At 39.3% G+C, this 15,831-nt stretch overlaps 1 protein-coding gene across 1 annotated transcript; it reads left to right on the top strand.

Moving 5' to 3' along the window:
- Positions 1 to 2,052: 2,052 nt before the first annotated feature.
- On the top strand, positions 2,053 to 14,641 carry cdk4 (cyclin-dependent kinase 4). Its single transcript, XM_034139240.1, has 8 exons — positions 2,053 to 2,292; positions 6,977 to 7,210; positions 7,289 to 7,424; positions 7,539 to 7,706; positions 8,412 to 8,521; positions 10,028 to 10,078; positions 10,165 to 10,300; positions 13,651 to 14,641. Exons 2-8 carry the CDS (start codon positions 6,993 to 6,995, stop codon positions 13,738 to 13,740), a joined length of 909 nt encoding a protein of 302 aa, XP_033995131.1. The 5' UTR covers positions 2,053 to 2,292; positions 6,977 to 6,992; the 3' UTR covers positions 13,741 to 14,641.
- Positions 14,642 to 15,831: the final 1,190 nt, after the last annotated feature.

Genomic DNA, 15,831 nt, shown 5'->3' with positions numbered 1-15,831 from the left:
AGACTGTGACCCCAACAGATGTTTGGTTGTGCTGGACACCAGAACACAAACTATGACTGACCTGTTAGGTGATCAGTCTCCATTAGGTTTGTGTAGAGCTTCATTCATGGGGAAGCATTTTTTGCATTGCATATTAGTTTGTGAACACTAAGGCATGACTGAGCAGGAGAATATTGGCACATATGCAGAAGAATGAGACAGGTGATGCATTTAAAAAACTCTATTGGATGGTTTTATGTCTGCAGACAATCTTAACTCACATTTAGATGCCGGGTGGTTGGATGGCCGCGCCACCTGTAACATATTTAGACAAATGTTGTGGTTGGTGTATAAACAGCATAAATATCTTGAACGCAGTTTGGTAAGCATTAATGTTAAAGTACAGATATATTCAACAGCGTGGAAACACTTACCTGTGCTCTTCTTTGGGCTCTCCCATCTCCAACTCCCAGGGTGTGCAATTAAAAGATTCCGCGGGTAAACTGACACCTGTTTATCGTTCCGGGAGGGTTACACTAGGATCCAGTATAGGGTGTGGTGAATTCCTATTAGATTTATGTTTGGTAGCTTTGTTTTATCTGTTTAATGTATGAATGATACATGGTCAATTATTGTTTGTTAGGTATTTTAAAATCAGGATTATTATTGTTTGAGTTGTATTTCAGTTGTCTATGCAAACAGATCTAACCATAGCACGTCCCTGTTTTTGGTAGCACCTAAAAGTATGGGTGCTATATATAGCTGTTTTTTTCAGTAGCCATCGAAGTTGCCACTACCGATAAATGTTTCTATTTCAATTACTGGTTTACTAATGAAAATTAAAGGGGACCTATCATGCAAAATGCACTTTTGTACGTCTTTTATACATGAATATGTGTCCCCGGTGTTCCAGGGAACTCACCAAGTGTCAGAAAACACAACCCTCTCTATTTTCCTCCATACCCAAATCTCTAAAAAAGAGGCTGCAACGGATCTGATCAAAACTGATCCAGATTTGAACACTGTCCTGACGTCAGGACAGTGGCGCTACGGCTATTGGGCCAACTCCACCAATCAGGAGGAGACAGCCACGGCCATTGCCGTTCGAAAGCGCTGGAGACGCTGTAGTACATATGCCAGGCCTGTAGGTGGTGCTGTTCTCACATAATCTGCCCTTGCAAAAACAGAGCTAAATAAGTGCAAATTGAGCGAAATGAGGCATGGCTCAAATGCATGATCTGTTTGGTATTTTGAAAAAAAAAGAAGCCTTATATAGGTATGGTCCTACACTATATTATTCAAATATAGCATGATAGGTCCACTTTAAGTTTAATTTATTAGATAAACAGCTCCCAAATATCCATAAAGCTGCCAGGCAACAACTCATTAAACCTTCTTATAGACCTAGCCACTGTGTACAGATGTACTGTATGGAAAATACTTCAGTTCAGATGTGATAATAGGTAGGTACGGTAAGCACATAGCACAACCATTTTCATTTTAACCTGTCAATGATTGTGAAACATAATTGTAAACTTTTTACTCAAATGTTTACAATACAAACACATAGACACATCTTTGCCAAGAACTCCACATTATTTTTTAATTAGCATTCAAACTTATTAAATTAGCCAAACTACTGCAGTTTATGTATTGTGGAGTTTCTCCTTCTGTATATAATTCCTGTGATTAGCATCTTTTATTTTATTGTTGGCATATAATCTTTTTAATATATTTTCTTCATCTTCAGCATGTTGTGCTTATATATTTCGTTCTTTTTTTCTTTCTTTTTTTTAAGACATTTTATTTATATTTTACCCATTTTATTCCCTAATACTATTTGTGGAAGGCTAAAGAAAAAGGCGTGTCTGATATGTTGGCCTATTGTTAGAATCGGAAATGAAACAGCAACATGATCTTTAAAGATATGCATTTAACAACACTAATATAGAATGAATCTTCAGTATAGATTGTATGATATTTGTAACTTTATAAGGCACAGCAGAGCTTTAAGGTCTTGTACATGACATGCGGTGAAGATTTTTAGCTCCGCCCTGAATAGTTGCCAGAAGCAACAGGAAGAGACAACCCCAAAAAAGAGTGCAGCAGACTGGAAGGGAAAACAGTGGAGGCCGAAATCTTAATCTGTTGATTGGCCTCAGCACATCGGACCCACCGCTGGAGCTGTAACCCTCCGCCCGGACCCGACCTGCTGACCCGCTTCTGGAGGAGTTATACGTGGCACAACAGTGAGCATGTCCTCCTCATAAAGCTAAAGTAAAGCCTACCTGCCGCAGAAAAGACCGCGCCGAGGTATGTGAAGTATCTGAACTATCGTTTACAAGCGTGTGATTCATGTGTGTGACAGTGTGACATAGTTTATGTAATATGGCACAGATGTGGAAATGCAAGTTGCTGACGGTGATCTGTCTCTGCCGTCTGTACTTTTTACTGTCTTCCTCCGCCACGTCAGTGAACATGTAGGTGAGGAGGGGAAAAAGTCCGTGTGGCCTGTTGTTGCTCCACTTTTTAATGCTGTTTAATTAACAAAGGAGAGCTATGGAGGGGCACCACGTGTCGGGACGGAGGGCTTTCCGTCTGTGCTGGCCTGTTTCGGCCTCCACCCACTGGTCCCAATGTCCGGCTGGATTAAGTACATTAATGACATGTGGCTGAGAAGTTAGAATTTACCATTTTTATATACTGACAGGCTCTTCTGGTGGTCGATAGCTGCTGCTTTAGGCGTCATTGTTGTGAGACAGCAGCGACCCTTCCAGCTGTAAAATCTGTCCTCTCTATTTCCTCTGCTGTTCTGTCACTGAGGAGGAAATGTTTTTAGGGTGACAAGTCATGTACTGACCACTTCCTGTAGTCAAGAGGATGCTTGGCATTTAGACCTCACAGAGCCTGGGTATTCATTATGGACACTGCATGACTCACACATCAAAATGGCAGTATTGACCAGGGCTGGGCAGTATTCTGATATAAATATCTTCAAGACTAGATATTGATGTTTCCCTGGTTTCAAAGACTGCATCATAGTAGAATCATGTAAACTTCTGAACCAGTCTGTTCTCAGTTTTTCATACTAATGTCTCATTGTGTAAATATTTTGAATAATCACTAATTTTGTCCAATAATCCTTCAATATTGGGTATATATATCTCCGTATTTAACTTTTAACTGGTAAACGTTTATTTTCTAGCTTTGGTGTTTAGTTACTTTACTGTCTCAGAGTAATACCTCAACACAGGAAGTCTGCAAAACAGCTTTATGTAGGCATTCAACATCTGTTGCACTCTGTTTGCTCATAATATGAACAATATGCGATAGCTAGGGGATTTCTGAATGAAACTGTAGTGTTGCACCCTCATCACCTTCATTCAGCAACTAAAATAACAATTAAATGAATTTTAAGTAACATCATACTAAGTAGTAATGGGAATGGGACCCAATTGTACTAGTACATGTATTCAAATTGGGGAAGCTTTTATTACAAAAAAAGAAACAATAACTAAATGTGAAATTATTTGTTAAATCCTTCTCTCAAAGTGTCCATTTTTGTTCAGTTGGTCATTCTGTGCAAAACGTATTGTGTTTGCCTGTAACCACTAGATCACAATACATTTCTGGTTTTAATTGTTTACATAAGGCAGGCAGTGTGCATTAATTATACTAATTTGTTGCTCAAAAAATGTTGTTAAGCATTTTGGCCAGTTGTCCTTAATCATTGCACATTTTATTTTATATAAATGCTGCATTACTAAATAATTTGAACCATATTTATATTGCTAATTCAACTGAATTAGAAGTACATTTATATGCTGTGTATTTTTCCTAATACAGTTCTAATATCAATAACTTTGACAGGTATTTATATTTCTTGCAGATGCACAGGAAGGCAGGCAGGTTCCTGTCCGCAGACACTCTTACCCAACTGTCTTTGCATTAGAGGAAAAAACGTGGTGTGTTCAACATGCGTGATGCAACATCTCTTCCTCTTATTAATAGTTTATATTGACCACTTCAACAATTGTGGTTTAGCAGCCTATCTGAATCTACAAGCACATTGGCTATAATAGTTTAAGCTCTTTGTTGGACCCCATCATGTTCACTTCCACCAGTATATGGTTTATATTGAGTTATAAGCACCATTGTGGCACTAGAATAAGTATTCATATAGATATAATTAACCCTATATGTACCTGTTGGGTAATACATGGTTTGTAGAATAAATGAGCTCAGCTAGGGTAGGATTTTGATAAAGATCCAAAAGGAAGAACATCTAGATTTTTTTTTTTAATGTGCCCACAAAGAAGCACATGTACAGCATTTCTACATTAAGCTGAAACTCTGCATTTCTCTGTTTCTTTTCTCCAGGCTCATGAAGCAACCGTGTAAACATTAACTCGCCAAACATGCTGTCTCATGCTGGCAATGTTTTCTTTTACAGCTATTAATGTTGTTACATTTTGCAGAGCCGGCTTTGGAAAATGAAAGGACTGGTTTACAACGGAAGAGAATGAATTCCTTGTTGAAGTGTTCAGCTTTCAGTGGATTGTGTTTCTTCTTCTTTTGTTGCTGTCTTTTCTCACTCTGCCCTGCAGAAACAATTTTAACTACAGCTCTACTTCACTTTTTTTCGCACTTTATCCGCCCTAACAAATCCCCTGTGTGCTCATATTTGATGTCTGACACAGCATGACACTGAAACCTTTACCGCCCTCACTTTTTTATTCATATTGTTACCATTCATATTAAGAAAAAAAAAGTGTTTCTCTACAGAAAGTCAATAAGCAGTAAGGAATGCCAATTTGCCTAATGTGATGGGAGTAGGAGTAGTGCTCCACAATTGATCACATCTTAATCTTAATCACCATTTTCAAATACTACTATAAACTAAATAGGATTTACTGCTATTTTGACATGTAATATGCGTTCTGCTCACACATAATCTTGTGTTGAGACTAATAAACAACAGAGAGCAAAAGGGCAATACAAAAACTGAATACAGAGGGAGAAGAAACATATTTTAAGGGCTATTTATTTTATTCAGAAGGAAAACATGAAAGGGTAAAGCAGTGCTTTGTTTATTGTAATTTGAAAGGGCAACATTCTTTTTTTATAAATAAAAAAAGATTTTAAATAATCCTGTTTATCATTTTGGCCTATTTGTGCAGCTTTACCTGAGAGGAGGGTCAGGGTGAAGAATATTATAATGATGCTGCTCTACTCTTTCCTTAGAATAATGAGCCCTAACATGTTGACCTTAGTACCACACCTCCTGATCCCAAGAACTGTAGTAGAAAGCAATAAAAACAGTAGGAGGAAGCAGAGGGGGACCTGGGCCATTTAAACGGGACGTACAGTACAGTATGAAGGTGACAGGCGTCATTGTTAAGTAGGTGGAAGGGGTACACTGTGGGTCGAGGCTTGAACAAAGAAAAGGAAGGAGTGGGATGGGGCTCTGTGGTTGTGTGCGGATGGATGGATGGACTTGGTGAAGGGGAAAGTTATGCTTTTTCGGGCTGGGTGGTTGAAGGTGCTTCCTGTGCTGGCAGAGTGGAGTCTTGCGTCATGTGTTTTTGCTTTAAAGCAGAATCCCATCAGTGCGTCATTTGACTTTTTTCCGGAGGTCAGGTACTTTGTCCTCTAGAAGAGCACTGATAAATTGCTCTGTGGATACATCAAAAAATATGTCACACTTTTCAGCACTCTGCACTAGGGCTGCTCAATTAATCGTATTTTAATCGCAATTACGATTTTGGCTTGCAACGATTATGAAAACAACTTAATCGAAATAAAACGATTATTATTTTTATTTTTTATTTTATTGGTTTTTCAGTTGAATTATACTTAAAGTTCAGGGTAATCAACTGTTAAAAACATACTGTTTAAACAATTTTTTTCAATAAACGGATGTTTTCAAAGTAAATGGATAATCGTTTTTAATAATCGGGATATCAATTATTGACCCAAATAATCGAGATTATGATTTTTGCCATAATCGACCAGCCCTACTCTGCACCTCTTTAGATAAAACGCTTATTTGACTCCTGCTGCCAGAAAGCTTGAAAACATATTATATATGTGCAACCCCTGTGTGAATCAAGCCCTCCTCACCTCTAAGTCAAAGCTGCATGAATCAATGTTTTTAAATTAGCAACAGGTCAAAAGAATGTTCTGTGAATAAGTATGACACATTTCCCTCATCTCTACAGAGCGTTTTAGCATCTTTCTGCTCATTGATTTGGTTTTACAGTCCTCTGCTTTATTGTTTTGATTCCCATCAGACTCATATAGAGACTTTATGTTATCATCACATGTCATATTGTTGTCCAAGGTAATGTGAGCAGCGCTGCTTTATACCAACATCAGATTTTTAGGATTACTGTACCTTGATTTGTATTTCTGGAATAGACATTTATATTTAAGATATTTTTTCTTTAAACAGTTTTTCAGTCAACAATAGTTGCTTATGTTGCACATTCAGCACACAACCAAATAGGCCTACTCAGCTCCTTTGCACATTCAGCAGGTTGTTTTCGTACAGCATGCCTCCGCTGTACACAGCTCTGCTCACTACACACTGGTGGACACCCTGGAACAACAGTGATAACTAATGGAATTACTAAAGTGGAAAAACAAATCATGTCCCCTTTTGTAGAGCGTAATATTTATATTATAAAGATATGTGTATACGGTTTCCCATTTAGTCCCTGCTTTATTTCCAGTACTTTCAGGAAAAATAGCTCCTGCTGCATATTGGTGTGATATTTGACACACTGGTTCCTAGTTTTTTTAGGAAGAGTTGTTCACACACTCTGATTTGAACTTCTTCAATGTTAAAATTGTTAACATTTAAAAGTTAAAAAGGCATACTAAGTTTATACTATATATTTTCAGGGTGTCTATATGTGATTACTTTCATTATCGAAATAATGTCATTTATACTTTTTGCATCTGATCTGTGTCATACCTTTTGTCTCATACCTAGTCAGTTAATCTTGGCGATGGCTCACGGCACCAGTCTCCAGTATGAACCTGTGGCAGAGATCGGAGGCGGGGCTTACGGGACAGTCTACAAGGCCCGAGATACAGAAAGCGGGCAGTTTGTGGCTCTGAAGAGCGTGCGGGTACAGACAGACCAAAATGGCCTCCCGATCTCCACCGTCAGAGAGGTGGCTCTGCTGAAAAGGCTGGAGCAGTTTGACCACCCAAATGTAGTCAGGTAAGAAGACTATCAAAGTGTTGTGTTTGCTACAGTTCACTGTGAACACCTCTCACACAAGTTGTATTCTGATGACAGGCTGATGGATGTGTGTGCCACCCAGAGGTCGGACCAGGAGACTAAAGTCACTCTGGTGTTTGAACATGTGGACCAAGACCTCAAGACGTACCTGGAGAGAGCCCCAGATGCAGGGTTAGCCCCCGGGCGCATTCAAGTGAGAACTGAAGCAGTATCTTCCTTTTTTTTTAAGGGTCTTTTAACTATATTTTAAAGCAGGTTCTGTTGAAATGTAGTGCTGGTCAAAATATTCCTGTATGTGTTTCTGCAGGACCTGATGAGGCAGTTGATGTGCGGTCTTGCATTCCTTCACTCTAACCGTGTGATGCACAGAGACCTGAAACCAGAGAATATTCTGGTAACCAGCCAGGGCCAGGTAAAGCTGGCTGACTTCGGACTGGCCAGGATCTACAGCTGCCACATGGCCCTCACTCCTGTGGTAAGAACTCACCTGGACCATACCATTGTTTTATGACTTGTGTATGCATTTCCAACATATTATTGTTTATTTTATTTTACCATTTGGGCAACTGCTGGCTTCCATTCGTCTTAGTTGCTTTAAAATACTTCATTGTCAGTGCAATCAGTGTCTAACATGTGACAGTCTGCCGTTAAACCCTTAACCATGAGTTTACCAGACACAATAAGTTCACATTAGCCTTCCATGTTAGCTTATTAGTCGAACTACCAATCAAAATAGCATACATGTAATGTTTGGTCTGTTTGGTCTTGGTTTGAGCTTCGTTGAACTCACATTTAAGAAACACTTTTAACAAGTCTAAGAGTCTTCAGCCATGCTAGAGTCTATGAGGCAGCACTTAAACTAAAAGTTAACTTCAACATGCTAATTATTTACTATGACAATGCTTACATGGTCCTTTTCAGCAGGTACTATTTAACTTTTACTTTCTTGGTTTAGCCTGTTTGCATGCTAACATTAACTAATTGACACCAAACACAAAGTCCAGTTTGTAACTTCATATTCATACTGCATTAAAATCAATTAAGGATGTGTCCACCTGGTAGGAGCTCAATGTAGGGAACATTTTTGAGTAATTATTGCAGCTAAAGTACAGGCATTCTGTTGTCCACAAGCTAAAACATGCGTAAACAGTACATTTAAAAGACTCCGTGTGTGTCCCAGGTGGTGACACTGTGGTACCGCCCCCCCGAGGTTCTGCTGCAGTCCAGTTACGCCACACCTGTGGACATCTGGAGCACCGGCTGCATCTTTGCTGAGATGTTCAGACGCAAGTGAGTCAGCAGAATAACTTAAAGAAGACTAGCCTTTTTTATACGTATGTTTATGTTTGTTATGATCAATATGCCTGTGTCAGTGTTTAAATGCAGGTTTAAAAAATCTATATCTAAAAGAAGTAGCATGAAAACATTTGGCTGTAATTTGATAAGAAGAGAGTCCTGGGGCGAAGAGAGCAGCGCATACGACTTTTGGTGGAGATTTGATTAAGTTACAGAGCAGCAGAGATTCGATTACATATCCTGAAGGCACCTTCACATGGTAAAGGTTTGTGCTTACAAAGTCCGCTGTAGTTTCTCGGATGAGCTAGCCGGAGGATAGATCATTTGAACCTCTAAAATAAAAAATGGAAAAAGGTCTCCCACAAAATACATTTTACTGATTCATTTTGACACTACTACTTTGCTTGTATAATGTTCACTGGCAATGTTCTTTTCCCCCTAATACTACGTTACAAAGTTGAGAAAGATTGAGGCTTTGCATAATCATTGAAGTCTTGTTCAGCCTTATGTTGAGGTCAGCAAATTAAATATATGGACAATGTACAAAACATTTAAATACATTGGTTCCCTTATTATGTTGTTAAAAAAGCCTAATCTGGGCAACATTCCCTATAAAGGCTAATTCAATGTAGCTTTTAATTTTTATACTTCCAAACATTCTAAAACAATAGTATGTAATATCATATTGATCAACATGCCAGAGGTATGCTCCACCTTTCATGCTTGAGATTGACGTTACTAGGTATACTCCGTCTGGAGATTCAAAACAAACATCTATGTGTCTGTGTCAGAGCTGCCCTGATGAGTTTGTGGAGCAGGGTTTAGATTTTATCTGTAAATAGATCTCATTATGAGGATATCTACGGCTCCGGGGAAATCTGGTCTGGATGTCAGACTGTCGGGAAGTGAATTGGTGAAAACAGCTGCCACATTCATTATGTAACTGCACATACACATATTTAATTTTATGCTTGCCCTTTTGTCAACCAAGTCTACAAATCATAATCAAACAAGTGTCATCAGTGTCAGGCATGCTCATAAAAAACTCACTGACATCTTCCAGTCCGGCTTCAACACATACAAACAGTTTCTGCAAGCAAAAATCACCATGTGACTAAAGCATATTAATGTAGTTTGCAATTTCTCTCTCAGATCAGCTGAGAAATAAGAGTACACGCACAGCAGCTCCCTCTAGTGGTACAAATGACACATTGCATTTAGAAAGCAGTCATCTTCAGAAAGAGATTCATGCCTCAAATATTTTTCCTGTGAACGATGGTGATGAAATAATGATACAATCATAATGTCCTGAACAAATTAATTGGGGTAAGATGTTGCAAATGTATACAAACAGTAAAATCATTATTCTTTTTGCAATCTGTGTTTAAAGAACATCATGTTCCTGTTTGCCTTCCTGCACAAATGGGAATAGCAAAAGCATGTGAAATAATAAAAAATGCTTCAATGTTTTCACTGTGGTTCAAACTCTCCGTCTGCTAGACCTTTGTTCTGTGGAGAATCAGAAGTGGACCAACTTGGGAAAATTCTTCAGTGAGTTTCAAATAGTTAACATCACATTGACCTGACTAGATGCCTCATATTGTGCGTGTTTAATTAAATATATAATGTAATTTCAGAGTTATTGGCTTGCCATCAGAGGACGAGTGGCCGACTGATGTTTCACTCTCAAGGAAACACTTCCCCTCACTCTTACCACGCCCGATCACTGACTTTGTTCCAGAGATAAATGAGCTGGGGGCGCAACTATTGCTGGTAAGATTTAAAAATTAAAAGGTTGGTCCATCCTGTCTTGTAAACTATTTGTTTTCAGCTGTGTACAGTTGAAAACAAGACGGCAACAAATCCATAACCTCAGGCAAGCTCCGGAATATTTGTCTTTGCTCATAGTCTGCTGATGTTCATCATCTGCCACACGAACTTCTTGTGACTAGTGATACTTAACCAGCTGGTTAAACTCTGGAGAGAGCGTGACTTACAGCACTTCTCTTTGAAAGAAAAGTACTCTTTCTGCACACTACTTTTCACTGCTAGTAAAACTAAAAACCTAATCTAATTGATTAGTAGTGATTTTACCAACAGATCATAAAGAGGCCCTATGACGCTCATGTTCAGGTTTATTTTTTATATGAGGTGTTTGTGCCTCTACTGTGACATGTTTACATATTTACATTTTCCCATTTGCCCACCCTGGATCCAGAGTCTGCTCTGATTGGTTAGCTGGCCGGCTATCGTTGTGATTGATCAGCCGCTTAGAGCAAGCCCACAGGAAGTGCGCTGGACTCTGATGAACATTTTCGTTGTGTCCAAACGGCGGTACTACAATTTCCGTATCAGTCCGTGACGTCACTGGGCCCAGAAAGACTTTTTCCCATTGACTAACATTGGGAAAGAGACGTCTGTAAATCAGCGGATATTTTTTTTTAAACTAAATAAACTACCCAGTATGAACTATTTTATAGCCCTTATTATAATCATTCGGTCCTTAACGTTGTAAAATGCACTAAAAGCCGAATCTAGATTAATTTCCTCTCCATTCATTCTACTGAGCCGAGAGTGGGAGCTCCGGGGGCGGGGCTTAAGGGACGCATGCTCTGTGAGCACACATACGGGTTCTTCTGCTCTGACAGCCAGGCATGATGGGTAATCTGTGACGTTTCGCTCTCTCAAAAGTTGGGCCATTTTGTCCTCATGCGCCAATGAGCAGCTCTCATAGGAAAGAACGAGACCCTGCCTCCGACGCTGTATCCAGTTCTTATTATACATCCATGGCTTAGAGATGTCCCGCCTTTTAGCCTATCACTTACAATGTGTTGGAGCGCTAGCCAATAGAGGCGAGGGTGTCACATAGTGATGTCACTATGTTCCTGAAGTAAACAAAGGAGTCCAAATGAGGCAGGGGGGAGAGAAACTCCCTCTGGGGGAACTTTGTGATTTAAGCCTTTGCAGTCCTTTAACATGCACGAAAACCTATATAACAAACTACAGGAAAAGGAAAACCCCAGAAATCACTAAAAGATCATGTGCAGTACATGTTGTTTTTCTGGGATTACATTTGACCTTGTATTTAATTCTGCTTCTTTGTCTGATGTAGAAACAATATGTTAAAGTGCAAAGTAAAAAAAAGAGGCCAGTAACTTCTTGTACTTTCCACTGGTTGCCTGGCAACTGGTCCTGGGCAGATGGTAATGTGGCTCATAACCCTATGTGAACCGCGTATCGTCTCTAATCTTTGATTTGAAATGTAGTTAATAGATGAGATGTAAGGTGTGTGTTAGTGAGGTTTATTGGTGCCGGCACACAGATTGTGTTGCCTTTGGACGGAGACAGACCCACATATCAAGTCTTCATGCTGAACTCAGACATAAACAGAGAGGGGGGTCAGCCTCCTCCAACTGATGCTTTTTAAAGTTATAAAATGTAACATTTCTGCATTAAGATACCTAAAAACAACTAGACTTATAAAAGGGAGTGGTTGTGCTTCTGTGAGTTGTTAACTTAAAGTGGACCTATCATGCTATATTTGAACAATATATTGTAGGGCCATACCTATATAAAGTATATAAATATAGTTTTTTTTTCAAAATACCAAACAGATCCTGCATTTTAGCCATGCCTCATTTCGCTCCATTTGCTCTTTCCAGCCCTGTTTTTGCAGGGAGCTGATTCTGTGAGCTGCAGCTGACCACGCCCCCCTGCAGGAGAGGGGAGCGTGCTCTGATCAGCTGCTGGGCTGTCAGAAGAGGGGGAGAAAAAGAGAGATTCCGTCCTCCATGTTTTATTCTTATATATGATTATATAGAGTCGTTATTCATTTGTTTTAAAGCTCAATAAATAACAAAGAAGACCTTTGACCGGCACTTTTCTAATTTTGTCCGGAAGATTTAAACTTTAACGGACATCTTGACCGGCGAAAGAAAACCTAACTGAAACTCTGCCACACGGTCCCCTCGTTCCTTGGAAGAGGCGGAGAGGTGGGTGTTTGTCATCTGCTGGTGGACTAACCGGAGAGAATTACAGTGCTTGCCTCGACGGGGAGGGATTGCATTGAATTAAAGTAGCAGGAGCAAACGCTTGCCTCGGGGAGGGAGGAAAAAAAGCCACAGCGGAGAATAAACAGAAGGGCAACCATGGCAACCATGCACGGGAAGTCTTCTTTGCTGCTTTTGTGGCAGACTACAGCGCCACTTACAGGCCTGGCATATGTACTACAGCGTCTCCAGCGCTTTCGAGCGGCAATGGCCGGCCGTGGCCCAACCCCACATTCCCCTGATGGGTGAAGAGTTGGCCCAATAGCCGTAGCGCCACTTCTGTGACGTCAGTCAAGTGTTCAAATCTGGATCAGTTTTTATCAGATCCGTTGCAGCCCCTTTTTTAGAGATTTGGGTATGGAGGAAAATAGAGAGGGTTGTGTTTTCTGACACTTGGTGAGTTCCCTGGAACACCGGGGACACATATTCATGTATAAAAGACGTACAAAAGTGCATTTTGCATGATAGGTCCCCTTTAAATCATCCCAAAGGTTCCAAACTATTTTCTGACCTAGAGAAATCTTTTATACTAATCAAGGTAACGTAATGTTATGAAACAATTCTCTGCTAGAAGATGGCATTCTCACTTTCTACCTACTTTAAAGCCACGTTTTTAACAATACACTTAACAGCAGCTTTTCTTTTTTACTATATATTTTAACCTGAAAAATTATTATTAGTCATCGAAAGTCTGAATTCCAATCAGAGAAACAAGCTGAGCTAGCGTTAGTGGCAGTCAAGCAAAGTCAGAGAATCTCAGATTTTCAACATAAAACAGTTTGATCCGCTTATATACCCATTTCAATCAACGGGTCCATTTGTTTTGGAGAATAGGAGACCGCTGTGGCGGTAAAAAAAAAACCTCAACGATGATAAACTGGATGGAAAAGCTCACTACAAAGATGACATGGGTGGTGAAGACAACAACTCTCATGACCTCATGCAACTTTACAATGCCAACAAACTCCATCTTATGTCATTGTTTTGATTTTCAGACGCCTAGCGGCAGAAAATCAAAAACTGTTCCTTTTTAAAACCCGGAGATCTAAACTACTATGATTGTTTCTTCCACAGAAAATGCTGACCTTTGACCCCTTGAAGCGAATATCCGCGCTGAATGCCCTAGAAGATGCATATTTCCAGGACGAGGAGACATTGACTTGAAATGATGCAGTGAACCGCGCAGAGAGAGGTAACAGTGTCTAAGCTTAGACCTGGCCCAACCATAAAGGAGTTTTAAATATTCCTTGCATTGCCTTTCAAGACGTCTGGGTTATGCTTTGGGATATATCTTTTATTTACTGCTACATCAAAACAGGATTAAAGCCTGAGAAGTGGAATAAAAAAAGAAGAGAAGTGAACTTAAGGATCACTGGCATGCTTTCCCACGTCACAATTAATGATGTTAACATGGCGTGTCTTCAAGGACAAAACCAGTGTTTTTGATGTTTGATTTGTGTATCAGTCTCGTCCGCAGGGACTGGCGCACAGACACGTTTGTCATCTCCTCTGAAATGTTGCTCTTGTAACTTTTGTGCAGTGCTTAGACAGAAGGAAGCAGAGATGTCATATTTTCTCATTAAAAGCTGAACAATGTCTGACAAGAGTGACACCTCAGGGTCAGAGCAGCCAGTCTTTAGTGATCTTACTGTGTTTGTCTTAGTATGTGTCCTACTCAAGGTAGAGTAAAACCATCCGTCTTCTGAAAATCATGGGGAAATGAAAGAATAGTCGCAGAAGAAAAACGCACAAGAAAGACAAAAATACTGGTATTGCCCTTAAAATGTTTTTTTCTTTTATTGATCAAAGGACTGAAGGGTTGGACTTCATTTCATGTTAAACACTTTATGTCAGTTTGTCAATCCCATCTGAAATCCACTAGCACTGCAACCACAAACAAATAATAAAACATTTTAATCACATTCAAACTTCATTTGTGTATTTTTATTATACACATGATGGTGTTTTCTTTTAGAATTAATGTGATTTTATGAGCACTGAAATACTTTGTGTGGAAAAAACACTAACCTTAAATACTAACAAAATAATAAAGTGTGCCTCACTTTTTCTGTCTTTATGTAATGATATAAACAGTCAATGAATGCGGCTGTCTAAATAAGCAGTAGGTGTCTCCTCTTTTGTTGTTATTTTGGAGGGGAATTGTTACGCTTTACATAGGGGTGACCACATGATTTAGGATTGTTCTTTTATATAGTGGGGGACTTACAATAGAGTTAAGCACAAAGAAAATGCATCATTCACTTCACTCTATGCTGCTCGGGTTTTTCCGTAAGCCCCCTTCCTGCCTGCTGAGTGCCCACATCTTTCAATCTTCAGGATTTATTTTAATGTGTGTAAATGTGACATTTCCAAAACCAAGCCCTGATTGCTACACGTTTTCTTCTCAATCTTAAAAAAGCTAATTCCAAAGCCACACAATACATTGAGTAGTAACACAGTTCGCCTTTAAATGAGTCATTTCGCTAAAAAAGAAAGAACGATCGGACAAATTAACAAATTCAAAACACTGAAATACTCGACAATATAAAAGAACGTCCTATACAGTTGTCCAAGTACATGTATCGCCCGGTTATTAACAAACATTCATACACAGTGTCACTTGAGACCTTTAATAACGTAAAAGCTGCTAGTAAGATGAGTGATCAGTTCAATGTTAATTAAATGAGGAAATAAGCTAATTCACTTTCTTGCTGAGAGTTAGACGAGGAGATCAATACCACTCTCATGTTTGTACTGTAAATATGAAGCTACCACTTAGCTTAGCATAAAGACAAGCAACACTGGAGCTTGACTCTGTTTAAAAAAACATGTACTAAAGACTCTCTCACCAACAGACTAAGTTTTCATTTGTTTATTCAGTACACAAAAGCGTATGAGTTATAACATGTTAGAGAGCTTTAGAGTTGTTTAAGTTAATATCAAAGAAGCACTCCAAACACATCTGTTCGTCAAGGCTTTGAGCCTCAGATAATCTTCTCTATATTTTTGTGACCAGCCTTTGTTTACTTGTGTTTTTTATCTTCTTATTTTCTCGTCCCTGTTGTGTGACTGTTTTCCTTTTAGTCCCCCCCACGGCCCCTCGTCCTATTGTATAGAGAGTCCTTGGGTTTCTTGAAAGGCGCTATACAAATCCAAGTCATCATTATTTGTATATCTTTTCCACCTTTGAACAAAGGCAGAATAGCTCTTTCCTGTTTGTCTGCTAAGCTAACTGGAATATTTAGCTCACAGATG

The sequence above is a fragment of the Trematomus bernacchii genome, unplaced genomic scaffold (assembly GCF_902827165.1).
Source record: "Trematomus bernacchii unplaced genomic scaffold, fTreBer1.1, whole genome shotgun sequence".
Lineage (NCBI taxonomy): Eukaryota > Metazoa > Chordata > Actinopteri > Perciformes > Nototheniidae > Trematomus > Trematomus bernacchii.
Note: the sequence above shows the minus strand (reverse complement) of the source record. Positions and strands in the feature narration are given on the sequence as shown.

What these genes read in the sequence shown, in the direction of transcription:
- cdk4 (XM_034139240.1), top strand. Translation starts at nt 6,993, where the DNA reads ATGGCTCACGGCACCAGTCTCCAGTATGAACCTGTGGCAGAGATCGGA. An exon ending in ACATGGCCCTCACTCCTGTG is followed by an intron (nt 7,707 to 8,411) that starts GTAAGAACTCAC and finishes TGTGTGTCCCAG; the next exon opens with GTGGTGACACTGTGGTACCG. An exon ending in TGGGGGCGCAACTATTGCTG is followed by an intron (nt 10,301 to 13,650) that starts GTAAGATTTAAA and finishes TTTCTTCCACAG; the next exon opens with AAAATGCTGACCTTTGACCC.